General features: G+C 46.7%; 1 protein-coding gene across 10 annotated transcripts in view; it reads left to right on the top strand.

Moving 5' to 3' along the window:
- The window catches only part of SCML4 (Scm polycomb group protein like 4), a 107,660-nt gene extending 103,494 nt beyond the window's left edge, over positions 1–4,166 (top strand). For 8 of the 10 annotated variants that reach the window (XM_025294678.3, XM_025294675.3, XM_025294674.3 and 5 more), the window contains one exon: positions 97–4,166. In XM_025294678.3, coding sequence (XP_025150463.3) covers positions 97–104 — 8 coding nt within the window. In that variant the 3' untranslated portion in view covers positions 105–4,166. The remainder of the gene's footprint in view (positions 1–96) is intronic. The other 2 variants (XR_003111997.3, XM_025294673.3) reach the window with 2 other exon arrangements.
- The last annotated feature ends 13,735 nt before the right edge of the window (positions 4,167–17,901 follow it).

The raw sequence follows: 17,901 nt of genomic DNA, 5'->3' as shown, positions 1-17,901 counted from the left end.
CCTTACCTTATTTCCTGACCACACTCTCACCGTGGCCACTATTTGATTACTTTGACCACCTTCTGGGTTTTCTCTTTTCTCATCCTGTTCCACCAGGAGATTGATGGCAATGCCCTCTTGTTGCTGAAGAGTGACATGATCATGAAATACTTGGGCCTGAAGCTGGGGCCTGCACTGAAACTCTGCTACCATATTGATAAACTGAAGCAAGACAAGTTCTGAAGGTGTTTAAAAGACACAAGCAAAGTCCAGACAGCAGAATCTCCAGACCATCTGCCTTACCAACATCACCACCATCACAAGGACTCTCTTCTGAAAAAGAACTGTCACAAAGGCTTGGTCTTTTTTTTTTTAAATAAAACTCATAGTTCTTGACCTTTTAAAAAATTCAACATGGCCCTTTTGAAAGGTTCCTCTGTTTTAATGATTTGCCAAAAAATTACCCAAAAAAGGCCCATTATTTTTTAATATTTCTAGTTGGTTCGTTGCTCTTAGGGTAGGTCCTGTTTTTATAATGAGAGTTTGGGGAACTGAAGGCTATCACCCAAGGAGGACCTTGGAGATTTCCAAGCATGTGGGAAGAACCTTTGTCTCCGCAGGCTCTGTGGGGATGCCCACCACAGCAGCCCCCCGTCTTTAACTCTGACCTGGAGACCTATCATTGTCAACCTTGCTTGATTCAGCTCTGGAAGCTGTCTTTTGAGGATAAATGCCTCACCTTGCACTATCCGGAAAACTTGAATTCTTTTGCTCTCTGAAAGAGAAGAAGAAAAAAAATCTTTTCTATTCCTAGTTATCTGAAGTACTGTGTTGCCCCACTAGGGGGCAGACTGCCAATGTAATTTCAGGACCCTCACTGCAGCAGCCTGATATTCAGTACCCAGTGGATGAATTAGGGTTTCTGGGAACAAGATCTAGCCTACACAGACACAGAGAATTTATTCCACAGTCAGCACCACAGATTGCAATGTGGGAAGAAACCATCTTCTAGAAGGTTCTTGTTCATAACCAGTCATTATCGACTGACTGAGATGCACAAGCAGCAAAGGCAAAAATTTGGAAGCACGTTCTTCCCAGATGGGGCTTTGGAGTCCCTTCTCTTCCAGAGTCCTTACTGAGGTGTCAATGTATTGGCGCACCATAGACTCTTAGTGACATTTAGCCACAGCGTTTCTTTCAAAAAGAAAAAAGATATCTCAACTAAGCTTTGAAATCGGAAGGTGTTGATTTCTAGTTACACTGTGGGATTATATTGTTGTATCTGTGGCTAATTTTAATAATAATAGCATGTACACAGACATGCAATTATTGGGTTTAATTCAATTTACAAATCGGTTTTCTTTTCTCACTCTGGAATAATAGAAAAAAATTGATTTCTACCCCTTTGCAGCTGTGTCCAGGGAAGGGCAGTGAATCCACAATTTACTAGGCAGAAGGGGAACCGCATCTCCATTCTTCTTATCTTTTCCTTTCTCTCTTTCCCTGTCTCCTTTTTCCTTCCTCTCTCACTGAATAGGAAACATATCTTCAAAATGAATTCGCCTTTGCCATGGGCATATCCTCTTCTGTAAAAAAAAAAAAGAAAAGAAAAAGAAATCCATATTGTTGGACATGAGGAGATGAATCTTAGACTTTGTGTTCCCTGGGAGGGGGAGGATCAACGATAACTCCAGACCTCCCTTGGCCCAGTGATCAGAAAAGGCACACCGTCCTCAGGATTCAACCTGGACAGGTGTCTCTCTGGTGAGTAGAGCAGGAGGTGAGTGCAGCCTCCCACCCCTCTACTAGGACTTCCCTGGAGGCTCAGTGGTAAAGAACCCACTTGCCAATGCAGGAGACGTGGGTTCGATCCCTGGGTTGGAAGATCCTCTAGAGAAGGAAATGGTAACCCACTGCAGTATTCTCGTCTGAAAAATCCCATGGATAAAATCCCTAAGAAACCTCCCATGCCATGCTCTTAGACCCATTTAATGAGTGATATTTGAGGAAGCACATCAGAGCAGAATCCTTTTTAGACACACAAACAGTGGCTGACTTAAAGTGCAACAGAGAAGGGACAAAGGAGAATGTAAAGGACAGAGGAGAATGTCCTAAAACTGCCCACAAAGCCGAGCTGGAGTTATCAGGCTACAGAAGAGCTGAATGTCTGTCGGTCCCGGCCACTGACTAAACTATCCTGAATCAGGCCTTGGGACAGCGTCTTCAAGATTTTGAAGCAATAAATTGACTCTGTCTCTTTAAGTTTGCTCATCGTAAAGTGCTCACAGCTGGTCTGGAATTAAATAGTCTCTCTCAGAAAACCATGGGGAGTGTATATATTCAGAACAGCCAGGATGAAAGCAGTGAGATCCAGAAAAATTCCACCACAACCCATGTTCCTCGCTCCAAACCCACTGAGACTTGTGGTGCTTCTTCCATCAACATATACCCAGTACGCTGTTGTTTGCTAAGGCATGTCCAGGTCTTTTATGACTCCACGGACTGTAGCCTGCCAGGCTCCTCTGTCCATGGGAATTCCTAGGCAAGAATACTGGAATAGGTTATCGTATCCTTCTCCAGGGGGTCTTCCCAACTCAGGGATCAAACTCGCATCTCCTGCATTGGCAGGCGGGTTCTTTACTACTGAGCCACCTGGGAAGCCCTGTACCTCATACAGAAACTTTCAAAACTTTCTACCATTCTTGCTAGTGCTTCCCTTGGCATAAAAATACCGACATTGGCGCCACCAAGTGAAAATCATCCTCAAACAATATCGAGGAGACACTTGGAGGAGTTTTCAGGGGAGAGAGATTTTTCCACCTTGAGAAAATTGGGTCCATGTTTATGTGCATCTGCTCTCACAGAGGTGCTGTCTTATTTTGCTTTAAACTTTAAGCAGGACAGATTGCTGCAGCCATGATATTTAAGGTTTGACTTTTAAAAAATCTCATTACTCTTAAAATGAATGCTGCCACATCAGAGAATAACCCAGGGAGGAAATTCTTCCTTGCCTGTTTTTACACTGAAATGCAATTAGCTGGCCAAATTATTGTCGTCAATCCTGCAATTATAATTAATTTTCACCCTTTTCAAAAATCTTGTCAAACCAGGCAGATAAATAGCTTAGCAAATGTAAAACATGCCGGGCCATCTCCTCTACATGGACCTTATGGAGTCAGGCCATGTGTGTCGCTCTGATCCAAATGGGAGCTTATTTGGGGGGAGGCCTTGCGCTTGTACAGATGTGGTACTTGTTATTCCATGGCGGTAGCTTCGCTTCAGGTTGTGGTGAATAATGATATAGTTTTGCATAATTTCAAATTAGAGTATGTGTGTGCGTGGGCGTGTGCGTTCATGTTCGAAACATTTCCAATTATACTTGTCTGTTAAACACTTAGAAAAAAATCTGAGACGATTTTATTGCCTAAGGCATTTAAAATATTTTATAAAGCACATTATTCCTTTTGTGAAGATTTTAGGTGAAAGATGTGTATTTCGTGTGTGTGTGTGTGTGTGTGTGTGTGCGCGCGCGCGCGCGTGCACGCACGCAGGCACATGCGTACTTCCTGGCAGTGCAGTGGGAAGAGCCTTTGAACGTGGCTGGGAAGGTATCAGCTCTCGCATTTGCTTTGTTTCTAATGCCTTCCCAGTTCTATAGCACTGAGGTAGAACCCGCCCCAGGCAGCAGGGTGCACCCTGGAGGCAGCTGGCGGGAGGTGCTGGGGTTCTGGACCTCCCTGCTATCAGGCACTGACTGGGCGCACCAGGCCAGCCCAGGCTCTGCTCCCCGTGACTGAGAGGACAGGCCTCGCCAGGGAGCCCACTGGGCAGGAAATGAGCATCCTGAGCGCCTGGTACGGTGCCCGCCAGAGCTCCACGCACTCCCATCATTTCCCGGCAGCAGAGCTATCTGGTATTTTCCTTTACAGCAGGAGAAAGGAATGGGACGCTCCTCAAGAGAAACAAAGAGGATAGTAAAATACACTGGGAAGGAAGACTGAGTTGAGATTGGCATACGTGAGGAGGAAACTGAGGAGAGGAAGCCAAAAGTGACTGTCGTAGAAAGCAGACACCCCTCTAACAGGCCCAACTCTTTCAGCTACAAGTACCTATTTTTGTATTTATGTGCTGTATGGAATATGGAATATTTCTCTTTTTTAATTAAAATTATTTATCTTATTACTTTCTGAGATTGTTTTAAGGAGAATTTTGTTATAGCTCTGAAGATAAGATTGGAAATGCCCTAAAGTGACCGGGGACTCAAATTTAGTCATTGTCAGAAGGTCTCAAAAAATGGAGACACTTTGTTTTCTCTCTAAAGAACCAGACAGGTTTCCATCCGTGCGAGAAGGTGAGTTGTGATACTTGCTTTTACCAGTGCTTTTTCAGCTTTTCTCTGATGGGCTTAGAGGAGGAGGAGAGACTCATTTTTTTCCCCTTACACCTCAGATAACAAGACAGAAGATGGGGAAGGAGGAGATGATTTTTGGTTAAGGAGAGTGATGAACACCTGTCTGTGGGCAAGGTTTATTTGTAGTTACTGACGAACTCCCAAGAATTAACACAGCCCTGCTGTAGTCTTGCCACAGCCCCAGTGGCAGGGGAAGACTGCTGAGAAGACGGGTGCTGCCCCGCAGATGGTCAGCCACCTAGTGGTACAAAGAGTCCTGCTCCCATCTCGCGACGTCACCCCAGTGGCTCCTCTCACATGACTCCTGGCCACACTGCCCCAGGAAGAGGGCTGGGAGCCCCCGCTTCCAGGGTGCCCTTCCCTCCAACCTTTATCCTAATCGAAGATGATTCCTTCATGGACAATTGGAAGCTGGATTTTTTTTGAAATCTAGCATTTACTTGAAAGAGAATCGTTCTTATTTATTGCCACCAGTTAAATATTATGGAAACATGTCTGCTAACAATTTGCTTTGTGTAATTTGTTCTAATGCTAATAAGCAACAGCTGGGACACTTCCTGTGGTGAATTCCTTTGTGGTTACAGTGGTATTATCACACACGGACTTCACCAAATCGCTGAACTTGAGAAGAACACTCACTCCGGCTCTCCCAGGCTGCAGGAAATTCCCCTCACTTAGAAGCAGTTCTGGGCAAAGCATTTTTTTTAGAGGAGGGTGTGCTTTTCCTTGACTCCCTGCTTCTGAACAGGGCTGCAGACCTGTGCTCTTCAAGCCCCACCTAGAGAGCCTGGGATTCTCCTCCCTCTCAGCCATGAGCTTGATCTCCTCCAGAGGAAGCACAGCCAGCAGAGCTCAAGAGTGACACCTTCCTCCAGGTCAGTGCATGGTGCCCAGAGTGAATACAGAGTAAAGAGTGAAAAAGGCCGTGGAAGGTGGTCTTCTGTCCACCTCATGTGGGCTGTGCCTTCCCCACCGGGCCACCATCAGCAGACGAGGCCCAAGAGGGGTGGAGATGCCTCCGAGAGCCCAGAGCTGCTCAGAGTGGATGAAGTGATGACAGCAGACAGTGTGGGCATCTTCCGTCTAAAGGGTCTAGACGTACCACTCAGACCCGCTCTGGGCCGCCGGCCCACCCTTCTCCGCTCTGTAGCTCCACCTCATGGCCTGAGCCTTTGTGTTGTTCCCCATATCAGATGCTTATTGTAAAGGCCAACACAAATGCCTTCTATTGGATCTTACTTTGGAACACAACCAAAGCCTTGCTTCTCCAAGCAGCTCACTATGAAATAGCAGACCCTCGCTGGGTGTCATTTTACAGTAAGCATATGTGACCGGAGGCTACCTCCACCATAAATGTAGCATCCTCAAACCTCAGGTGGGCCCCACCTCCCCCTCCAATGCTGGAATGCCTTCCCTACACCCCTGAGAAATGGCTCTGCCTGACCACTTCCCATTAGGGGGAGTTCAGTCCCATAGGAAGTGGCTTATTTCTCTGTTGGACGGCTCTGGTTGTGAAAACGTTATTTCTCAGGGAGACACAGATGTCTGTGAATCAGACACAGACGTTTGAGAGGAAGCCAACTCTGCAATCTTTCTCTTTTCAACGGAGCTTGTCCGTGCAGTAACCACACCTATAATACAAATTGACATTGGCAAGTAGGCCCCAGCCCCACTATATTAGCGTAGAGGAGCAGACACTGTGTATAAATGGGGGACTTACATAGGTCATGGCCGTCGGATTCATCAGCCCTGTCAGGAAAAACTATCGAAATTCTTGCGGCCTCACACACACAGAAAAGGGTGTCCTGGGAGAATCTTTACTGTAGTTGTAAATCTGGCTGTGGTCACATAAGCATGTGAGTTAGAAAAGATTGCATGAACAAATCTGTAAGTCCATGTTCCTCAATAACTGGAAAAGACGTGGAGGTCCTACCTCTTAATTGTACTCGCTGGTGATATAATAAACTAAGGAAGCTTTAGTTTAGACAAAAACAAGTTGTAATTGATGATAGAAAAGTAAACATGGTCTGTTGTGAATTTAAGCAAGAGTGATGGAGTTTATGACGCCAAGCCCAAGCTTGTGTGTGCATGCCCCGGCAACTGTGTATTTGTGAGTTCGTGCAATAAGAGGTGGGAATTGGGGAAGGTATGAGAAGGGATTGCAAAAGGGAGCTTTTGCTTTCTAGAGCATTCTTATTCAGGAGAACTATCAAGCAATGATTTAGAAATCAGATCCCTAAGTAACATGTAGATTATGTAGTTTGCTGAGATAAAATTCTAGATAATGGAACGGATTCTCTGAAAATATTTAAAACTTGGTATTTGGAAAAAGTAGCTACCATCCAGCAGCTTGCCTCGTGGCACCTGCCATATAAAAGTTACCTCATTAATATTCATCGGCTGAAAGCAGGAATGCTTGACTAGTTTTCATATTTTATTCAAAAAAGCCACTGATTTCCTTTTTGGACACCATATCTTTACTGAAAGGAGAAGTGCTGAAGGGCGGAGGCCAAAAGAAGAGCTGAAGCCTTTCTTTTCCTCTAGTTCCCCAAACGCTCAGGGAGGTCAGCCCCTCAGTTGTAGACTCCATCTCACTCCTCTTTTGGTCTTAGGATCTCACATTCTCAGTGGCCTCATGTGCTACTCAAAGTATCAGAGGATAACACTAGACTCTTTCAAGCTTTACTATTAAGACATCTTTTCCTTCCTAGTCCATGATGGCTCTCAGCACTGAGTAGGGTTTCCATGGGCCGGTTAATCACTCGAGGACAGTCAGGGTCCCCAGGAGTCAGAGGGCATGTCCGCTGAGCCCTGCACTCCCAGTGCCTTGCTGACTGTGGAGAGGGCAGGTCAGCAGAGCCGACAAGCCCCCCACAAGCCACTCTGTCATCTCTTGGTGGTGGCCCGGTTGGGAAGTCGCCCCCTACAGGAGGTGGTAGGAGACCACCTTCTCCTGCCCTTTCACTCTTCACCCGTCTTCACTCCTTGAGAGCTAATTTGGAGAGATCAGGGGCTTTTTTCTCTCCCACATAGTTACACAGGAGCATTGAAAATAGAACCACGTGACTGACTTTTTTTTCCCACAACCACACCAAATTTTGGAGTGTTTCACTTTCAAAGAAATCAGCTCAAAAGCCTGAGCATGTGTCCCAAGGATGTTGTCATTGCTTAGATTATTTCTAGTGCATCTCTTTTGGGGGTCATCTTTAGAAGCTAGAACACATTCTCGTCAAAGTGGAAAGCCCATTGTCATCACTTGAGGGTGGATTCTTCTTTCTGGAGTCAAAGGGATTGGGGTCATGTCTGCACAGCAGCACAGCTGATCGACTTGAGATGTCAGTGCGTCTCCATACTCATCAGTTTGTCTTTTCCTCATGTTTCCTTACTGGATGCAGATGGTCTGAACAATAACAGCCACAACTCATTTGTTAACTTGAATATATCAGTATAAGGAGCTGCACCACAGAGACTGCTTTGGAGGGCAACATCACCTGGATGAACATTCAACATGTTCATCGTAAAGCTCGTTTATAGTTCGCCACTGTATCTCCAGGCATCGTAAGCTCAGGATACTGCGACTGTCCCTACAGCCCCAAATGGCAGGGGAACTGGGAGGAAGAAGCCTTGGGGGACACCTGGACAGCTCACCTCCAGGGCAGAGCCTCCTCCCACTGGTTCTCACCATTCTGGAGGCAGATTATGGTGCAGTGCGAAGAAATGAGCCCTCCGAGTTGCCTCATACCCCATCTCCTCATCTGGAAAAGAAGTGGGATCCAGATGTCCTTCAAAGGCATTTACAGATATTACTTCCAGCAAAGGCCAGTGGGGCTGTTGGCTCCTCCATATTCTGTTTTACGATTTCCAGCTTCTGCCTCTCCTCCTGTCTAGGGTCAGCCCTGTCTAGATGTTTTCTCATTCTCTTCTCTCACTGGCTCATTGTGGCTGTTCAGTCACTCAGTCATGTCTGATTCTTTGCAACCCCATGGACTGCAGCATGCCAGGCTTCCCTGTCCATCACCAACTCCCAGAGCTTGCTCAAACTCATGTCCATCGAGGCATTGATGTCATCCAACCATCTCATCCTCTGTCGTCCCCTTCTCCTCCCACCTTCAATCTTTCTCAGCATCAGGGCCTTTTCCAATGAGCCAGTTCTTCCCATCAGTGGCCAAAGTATTGGAGCTTCAGCCTCAGCCTCAGTCCCATGGCTCCTCCTCAAAGCCACTGAAGTATCACTGTGATACCCTTTCTCATTATTTTTACTTTCCATTTCTTTCTTTCTTCCTGCCTCTGTGTTTCCTTTGTTTCCTCTTTTCTGTTTTTGTCCATTCCATCCGCTCCAGTGCCTTGGGGGTAAGAGAGGAGAAATGGAGAGGGAAATAAAGAATTAACAAGTAGCTTCTTCCCTGCCTAACTGGGCCATCCTGGCCCTTGCCTGCCTCCCACCATCCCATCATTAGCCACCTACAACATTCCTTGGCTCTGTGGTGCTTCTGGCCCGATCTCCACCTGCTCATTCCACTCTTCAAGGTCCTGCCCTCTCAGTCTGTCCTTGAGTTTGGGAACAAGAGTCCTGTCCCTTTAATGGCTTCACTCTGTGATTCGCCCTGACATTTCCCTCCTAGGCCTCCTCAGCCTTCGCCCAGCATCGGCCCTAGTGCCCACCCCGTCAACTGTCCCTCCTCATTCAGCCGCAAGGGCTAGAGCCAAGTGACCTGGAGCCGCTGGGACGCACACGCCTCTTGAGAAGCATGAGTTGTTGCTCCGAGCTGTGCTGGCTCCTGTAGCCTGCATGGAATCACTCTGCCCTCCAGAAGCAGTGCTGGCTATGCCACCGTTCTTCATAGAACGTGTAGCTTTGTCCAGACCCGCCGAGCACGGACTGTACCTCCCAGCGACCAAAGCCAGGCCAGGGTCTCCATTTAAATGAGGAGGGCGGCCAGGATCAGAGGTGAGGCACGATGACCTGCATCAGAAGCACCTCTAGGGTGAAGGTTGTTTTTAGGCATTTTACAAGTCTGCCGAGATGTGTGCAGTGTTAAGGGGCTTGTGTCTCAGTAGGGAAGATGATGACATATTTCCCAAAGGAAAATGTGGTTTTGACGGGGGAGAAAGGCAGCAAAATTCTGGAACAAGGATGCCGTGTTCCTGGCCTTTATCTAACACTGTCACACCTGCTCAAGGTCTTTCTAGAAATCAAACTTGTTTGCCTCCGCAGGAACCGAAAGTGTCTCTGCTCAAATGTGAAAGAGTTTGGAGAACTTTGATTTCTTTCATTCTCCACTGTTTACTAAGTCACAGTACTTAATTTTCTGTCATCTTCCAGCTATATCTTGGATCACATGAGGATTTTAAAAAATGAGCTCTTCTTATCTCATCCTCCAGATCTTTTGAAATAGCAGTTGTCTTATATAGTGTATATTTTCATTTTATAATTACTGGTTTATTAGATTATTTCTCTCCTGTATATACCTAAAATAATTTTATTAATACAAAGATTTTATACTAAAAGTACATCTGTAGATAAATTGACTTTTTATTCTATACACATGAAAACTAAATAGATGGAATAAAATCATTTCATCATAATTGTATTCTGTTGCAAATTTTTCTCCACATTGACAGTGAAAACTTTTTATTAAGGTCCGTTTTAACATCACAAAGCATCGTGAGGCTAAAAGTTTTGTGTTTTACTACTATGCTAGGTTGTGATTATCTGACAAGGCTCTAGGTAAATAATGAGGAATTCTGAGTAAGTGGAAATCTATGTGTACTAAGCTCTCGAGATTGAATGATGATGATTGAAATGTTGTGCCTTTTGTTTGGTAAGCTGAGGGGTTTATAGTCAGATTCTTTCTTTCAACTCAGCCTTAGTTAATTTCACATTTCCACCTCCTTATTCTATGTCTGGACCTCAATATGCCAACGCAGGGGACCCTCTGCTCTCTCCACCTGGGAGACTGACTGCAGCTGCTCACTTTCTCTGGTGAACTTCTGTTTTTAATGAAGGTGAAAATAGGCCATCCCCTCATCTCAGTAAGAGAGAAACAGGGTTGACTCCATCCCTTTTCTCTACCTAGATGGTCTCCCCTCCTTTCTAATTAAAGACTGTGAAAGGGTGCGTTTACATGGATATTCACATGAGTGCTAGTGATTGAGTTTGTAAATTTGAGGCAAAGTTCATCCAGCACTTGCTGGATGATGGAAATTTTTACAGCATTTGCTTGTGCCGAGGCATGTGTGCAAGAAGGGCCTGGTGAATGTGATGCAGATACTCTAATTACTTGAAAATCCACTGTGCTTTTACTTTATATGGTTAGAAGTTAATTCTGGAACATTACTTCAACTCCCTGTTTTATTTAGAAGTGTGCAAGGAATGCAGAGCTTCGATTAGGAAATGGTGTTGTCTTAGGATCTGGCTTTTTTATTTTTAAAATACTAATGGATCTAAATTTGCAGACCAGAAATCAGTGAATGGAACTCATTGTAGTGGGAAACAGTATTTACATTAGACAGAGCAGTAGACTCTCTCACCCGGGGAAAGAGCGGCTCCTTAATTTTTGCTCTTTGCGAGCATGATGCAATCAGTGTTTCCTGACGTTGGGACAATCCTCTCACCTCAAAGTGTTCCTGTGTAATTGTGTCACATGATGGGAAATTGTAATAGGCAATTTGGTTCTGTAATTCGGTTTGCAAAGCATGCAAACATAAGATAACTAGGTTAAATGTGATAAGCATTACACTAAGGTACAAAAACACGTGGGGAGAAAAGATGCTGTGTCCATAACTTAGAACATGAATTTTATTCCTCATGTGCCTCAAGGTGTAGATCTTATTAAAGTTATTTATCCTCTAGTTTAATTTCATCACACATTGTCCATACAGATGCATTATCTGTGTATGAACATACATGGTTTTTTACCACACATATTTCCAGTTTTTCTCTTACTTGTAATGTGCAGGCTCCCATGAACCGCATTCAGGAGTGAGCTGATGTGCTTATTTGTTACAGCGTACAGTGCAAATGGACTATTAACAAATAGATTGTTATGTGGGACACCATATCAAAATGTGCTTTAAATTTTTCAAAACCTTTTGAATATCTGTAACTTTTTGCCTTTGACAATTCTTTCATTATTTAGGGGTCTGTTTTTAATGTATTCCCTTAAATGGTCACTACAGGTACATGATAGGTATGTACAGTTTCATTACATAAACACTACTGGCCTTAATGATTTTAATATTTTTCAGGTGCTTTTTTCCCCCATTTTTGATGCAGTAATTTTTTTTTTTCTAGCACAGTGTATCATTGACCTGGGACTGATTCAATAAAATTTCTGAATCCTAAGATTCCAAGACAATGCAGTATTTTCTGTTCATGCTGTAAAAAGTATTTCTGTATTTTTAATAAAGAATGGAATTTCTATGAGCCTCTGTATATTTTATCTGATCAACTTTTTAATGTTCATTATTATTACATTAGGACTAGTTCCTGTAAGTGGCTAACAAGGAAAAGTCTTTCAGATGAAGGTTGTTGCCAGCCAAGACCCCAAAGGCCTGATTCACAGCTGTCTGGAAAGCCACTCCCACCGGCTGCCCGAGGCCCAGCCCCACAACTGCACAGGAGGGACTTGTTACAGGAGCCTGTGGGTCTCTGAGCACACTTCATATCTCCCCAGATCTTCTAATTCCAGCTCATGACTACAACTGGGCAGCCCCTGGGCAGGGAAGGAAAACTCGATCTGGTCGGAGCCTCAAAGTGAGGGTCCCCCAGGGGTCATCTTAGACCAGGATCTTCTTCCAGGTCAGTAATCAGAGACAAGAGGGCTGCCTTCTGTGACAGTTGGGAAGATTAAAATTGCAATGCTTGGACAGCTCCTCAAACAGCGTCCTTTGAATCTGGAATTCTTGTTCCAGGCTGTTTACTCCCATTGGTTGTAGCTGTTTAGGGGTCACGGCTCCTCCTGGTTTTTGATCCAGCCCTCACCCTGAGTGGCCAGTTCCCTGCCCAGAGGCCTCCCACCCATCCCTGGCACTTTGCAATAGTCCTTGACAAAGGCAACGTGGTTCTCAATGAAACAATCCGGGATGGGGGATCCTCTCATGTCAGTGTTCTCTGGGCTGGATAAAGCCAGCAAGAAAGGTTTGGGGACAGCTCTTGGGAAGGGTTGGGGTGCAAACCTCCAAAGCCTTCTCCCACTATCTGCCATGCTGCTGCTGCTAAGTCACTTCAGTCATGTCCGACTCTGTGCGACCCCAGAGATGACAGCCCACCAGGCTCCCCCGTCCCTGGGATTCTCCAGGCAAGAACACTGGAGTGGGTTGCCATTTCCTTCTCCAATGCATGAAAGTGAAAAGTGAAAGTGAAGTCGCTCAGTCGTGTCCGACTCCTAGCAACCCCATGGACTGCAGCCCACCAGGCTCCTCTGTCCATGGGATTTTCCAGGCAAGAGTACTGGAGTGGGGTGCCATTGCCTTCTCCAACTATCTGCCATGGGTTTGCTTAAAACTTAATAGCCTCTGAAAATATTAACCTTACTCTTTGCCCTGCCTCGAACACAACCCTTTTCAAACTCATCTCTCCCTTCTCTCCTCCAGTCGAGGACCAAGCTAGTGGCCTTTCTCACATGTCCATGAGCCCCTGAGCCACCCCAAGAAAACCCAGGCACACAGGTCCTAAGGATCCCTTCCCCGAGCCTGCTCTTCCCCAGTTGTTAGACGAAAGCTCTGAAAACCCACCTTCCATGACTAGTTTTTTCTTATTTTGTACCAACTGTAGTATCCTAATTATAAACTGTCCATGTGGAGAAGAAATCCTGAAATAAATGCTATATGCTTTTCTGTCAAATCTGAACATAGATTTGACCAGCTGAACGCTTGCAGACCTGGAAAGGAAGGAGGGAACTTCACAACGGAGGGATGCATCTTGCCTGGGATTTTAACGGCTACATGATGTGCAGACATCACTGCAGGGCAGGATCAGTGTAGCAGGTGTGCATGGTCAGGTCTGAAGCTAGCGTGTCAGCGTGTAAACCCCTGAATGCGTCTACATGCATGCACAGCCCCTGCCTCATTCTCTGTTTCTTAAGGGCCAGAAGATATTGTTAATGAAAAAAATTAATCAGTAGTCAATCTAAGGGAGAAATGGAAAATTTTTATCCAAGCCAACCTGCATATTATAATCCAGGAAGTTCTGAAGACCGATCTGTCCATTAGAGGTCAAAACAGTAAGTTTTTGAGACAAAAGGTTATGCATCCAATGACATTCTGACAGATTACACAATCCAGAGCTGCACGTACAAAGCAGGCAGCGGGTCATCACAGCCCTTTACGAAATGAAGAAGGAATGTCATCCCCTAAGGAGGTCTGGGTAGTGCAGATGCACAAACACACCTAAAGGAGGAGGAGGAGACCCAAGCAGGCAGAGAAACATTTTATTTACATTTTTGTCTTGCCATAAAAGATGGGTTTTATTTCATCAGTAGATTGGACCAGAAGCCACCCCAGCCTGGGTTTTAGTTTTGACTTTCCCACCGACCAGCTGCGGATGTTGGGGAAATGACTTCAACTTTCCAGACCCCAAGGGTGTTAGACTAGCCAAGGTCCACGTTCCCACTCTCACCCTGACCACTCCAGCTGCCCTGAGCCTGCGGCTTGGTCACAGAAAGACCATGTGTGCCTAGATTCTCCTGTCAAGATCTTGAGAGTCCTGAGCTGGTGGGAAACCCGTGGGGCCCTGTAGAGAAGAGAGGAGTTTAATTAGCTGGGACCAAGATGACCACCTATGTCAGGGTCTCTCCTTAAGGATCGACAAGGGAAAGTTATTCTTAAGAACAGAATGGAGTTGATTTTTCTCAGACAAGTTACCAGAAAAGAGAATTTCCTGTGAGAGAGATACTGCTCCACTGCAGGAAGGTAAAGTACCGTCACACTGAGGGCGGACACAGCTTGCCTTCTGATGGCTAAGAACTTCCATTCATTTTAGTGCTCAATGAACTTGCACATTTTCCAATTACCCCTTTCGTTAAAAAAAAATCATTTTTTAAGGAAAATTACTTTTCTCCTTGACCTCTTCACCAAGGTTGATTCAAAAATCCATCTAGGAGTAGCTGGTAACTTATTGTTAACCTATTAGTGGAAGCAATAAAAAAAAAAAAATCTATTGAGAGGCAAGGGCTATTTAAATATTTCTGTAAAATCCCCCGGGATTGGGAGGTGAAGAATAAGTGCATCTGACAGTAGCTCTGTTGCTGGTTTCAGACTAACAGGTTTGGCAAGGATGTTTTGTTAGCAGCAGTTAATCAGCGAATCCCATTACTTAATAAGGTTATCACTTAGCAAAAGCTGCAAATTACAGTTTCTTTCTCTCCAGGCTGAAGATAACATCCTTGAAATTTTGCATCTACAAGTAGTATCTCGTTAGCAGAAATGGGGTAAACAGAAGCACATTGAAAATGCTGTTTGTGTGCAAATCAGACTGATGCTTTCATCCAAATATTTTATAGTCGTGCTAGCCTGCCACTTCCCTGCTCACCCATTGTTTGGTGCTGGTGTGGAGTGTAAATCAGAAAGAGGTAGGAAGCAACTCCTTTGTTCACCACCAGCTGAAGGAAACACACTTTCGAGTCCACTGAGAGTAAATTCACAGGCTTGTAAGAGCCTGGCTAAGTCAATGCCAGTTCCAGGTCGCAGTGCTTATCAGCCTTGAAGGAGACTTTCCAGTGATTTAGTGATCCAGGAGAGCCACTTGGCCTCAACAAAACCACCTCCATTAACCCCCCTCAGCTCTCACTTCCAGGGCTCTGAGCTCTGTCTCCCCTGTCTCCTCACACCTCCCCACCCTTGGCTCTTGCTGATATTTAAATCCCAGAGCCTCATCTGCCAAATTTCCTCTGCGTGCATTCATACAGGCTCACCCATCGCTTTCCCCACGGGCCTGGGGAAGGACCAGGTGGTGCTAAAGATGTTGGCGTCCGCTTTGACCTCCTACCAAGATGGCGTCACATCCCCTGTGGATTGGGAGGCGCGGTCCTGGCGAGTGTGTCCTCCAGCTGTTGGGAGGCACTATGGGATGGAGAGATGGAGGCGAGAGGAGCCGTTTCCTCCATGCAAAATGCAGGGCGGGAGCTGCTGCCAGAGCAGGCAGTGGAGACCTTTCAGCCTCATCTCCAGAGGGGCATGGCTGTGTCTCAGCCCCTCCCCAACACTCACAGATGCAACCCAGCCTACCTTCTATGCCCTTGCCACACTGCTCCACTTTCCAGTTCAGCTATTTTGTTTGGTTGGTTTTTTTCCTTTCGGCTCAAAAAGCTCCAGAGGGTATGAATTTGAGAATTTTTCTGGGGCGTGGTGTGTGTGTGGAGTGTGTGTGTGTGGGGTGTGTGTGTGGGGGGGGGGGTTTGTGTGTGGGGTGTGTTGTTTACACATGGACGCTCTCTGCCTCCTTGCATTGTGGATGACGTTCCCTCCCACCCTTTCTCCGTTCACTCACCCCTTCCCACGCATCCTCTGGTCCCCAGCATTTCTTGGCGCTGCATATGATTTCCCCTGGGAGGGACTTTGTGTTTTCTGGCTGAATGACTCTTTACACATCTCCAGTCCAACTCTTTCGCCTTTTGGTTGCACCTCTGCATCCTTCCTCCTCTTGGCTCTCGGAGCACTTTTTCTCGGTGTTCTGTTTCCTCCTCTGCCTCCTCTGCCCCCACCCCAGCAAGGCCATCCCTCTGCAAGTCTCACTGCCTTACATTTTCCACCCACAAACACTCTTCCAAGGGCCTCAGTGACTTGTGAAAATTCCTTCCAAACTTGTCTCCTGGAAACAGGACGGCAGATGAAAGATTTCTTCATTAAAATTAGACACTTTAGAGAGGCATCCAGTAAAGCTCTGAGAGTCCCCCGTGGGACTCCATCTGCACAGAACTGGAGAGGGGCGCTGGGCTTTGGGAAAGGCCTGGACCAAGTGCTCTGGGCTTCTCCCCCTCCCCTTTTACTGACACAGACCCCCTCACTCCCCGGACAGGGAGGATTTGAGCCCCGTGGGTTGTCGCCTGGCTTCCTACCCATTGCTCGCATTCTGACTGCCGCTGAAATCGCTCTTTTGTGAGGTGCCCTGAGGGCCCCATGACCCATGGTTCTCAGAGAACTGACTTTGATTTATGACTTGAGAAGCTGGTGGAGGCTCTGGATGTAATTCTAAGCTGTGATTTCTCATTTGGGCTCCTAATGTTTGATTATGCAGCTGGGCGGCGGCCCCTCCAAGAGGCCAGTTCCCAGCATGCAACCCAAGCCTGCAGCAACCTCCCAGGCAGGGCCTTAGCAAGCTCGGGGCCTGGGAGGGCAGCTGTGGAGCTCCCGCTAGAGCAGGCCAGGTATGGGCACCCCTCGGTTCCTGCTCAGAGTCGAGGTCAGCCCTGGGTGCTTCACATGAACACGTGGCTGATTCCTCCACCCACCCTGCTCTGTGGTCATCTGGAGGGCCAGATGAGCGTGCCCCGAGGTGCTCTGTCCTCTGGGAGGCCTTTGTTCTCCATGAGGATCGAGGCTGGTCACTGGGTCTGTTGATCAGACCTCTGTCCTAGGCTAGAACCAGCTCACAAACCCCTGTCCTCAGTCTAGGGGGACCTTTTCCCTTCTCTCAGAGACTATGAATATAAACCTCTCAAAAGCTGTCAAAATGCCAAGCACAAGAATGGAGGGAAATTTTGGTTTTTGTCACCTGGCCCACCTGGAGGAAGGCAAGGATAAAGCCTCCTCTCAGTAGAAGCACACGAGCTCACATTCACACACTCAAAATACACTCAACAACTCTTACACATTCACACAGCACTCCCAGCCGATGTGCTCTATCCTTTACTGTAGACCCTCGTGGTGTGCAACTTTCAAGCAAACTCAGGATTCACATCCCTGCCAGCACACTGAATCCCGGGGCACTGGTGAGTGACCCACGTCGATGGAGCCCTCCTTGTCTGGCTACAGTCTGCTCTCATCGGTCCCACCTCTGCAGACTCACGGTCATCACGTGTGCACTCGCTGCTCTGCCAGCAGACGCTCACCAGGTCCCGGATGCCACGGCGTGTGAACATGCCCTCCTGAAGCAGGGCTGTGTGTCCTCACTTAGCTCTGCTGAGCCCTGCCCCTGGCAATCCACCCGGAGGCAGCCAGGGCCTGGAGTGAGGTCAGGGGGAGGGGGCAGATCGCGAAGAGTCCATGGACCAGCTTGTGAGGCTTCAGAGGAAGACTTTACGTTGTCTCCAGGCAAAGGGAACCCCTCTGTTCAATGAGAGGGGCCTGCTTCTGCTGACCTGGAGAACTAAGGAAAACTGGGGGGCTGAAGATTCCCAGATGCTTCCAGTCAATGTCTCCATCCCAAATCTCAGGGTCCCACTCTGTCACTTTTAGAACCATGGATTAGCTGCAGGAAACCTCAGGTTGTTCACTCAGAGTCCTTGGCAACTCTGCCTCTACCATGATCAGATCTCAGGGCTGATTTTCAGCACAATTTGCACCATGGACGC

The sequence above is a fragment of the Bubalus bubalis genome, chromosome 10, assembly GCF_019923935.1.
Source record: "Bubalus bubalis isolate 160015118507 breed Murrah chromosome 10, NDDB_SH_1, whole genome shotgun sequence".
Classification (NCBI taxonomy): Eukaryota; Metazoa; Chordata; class Mammalia; order Artiodactyla; family Bovidae; genus Bubalus; species Bubalus bubalis.
This window is presented reverse-complemented; position numbering and strand designations above follow the sequence as displayed.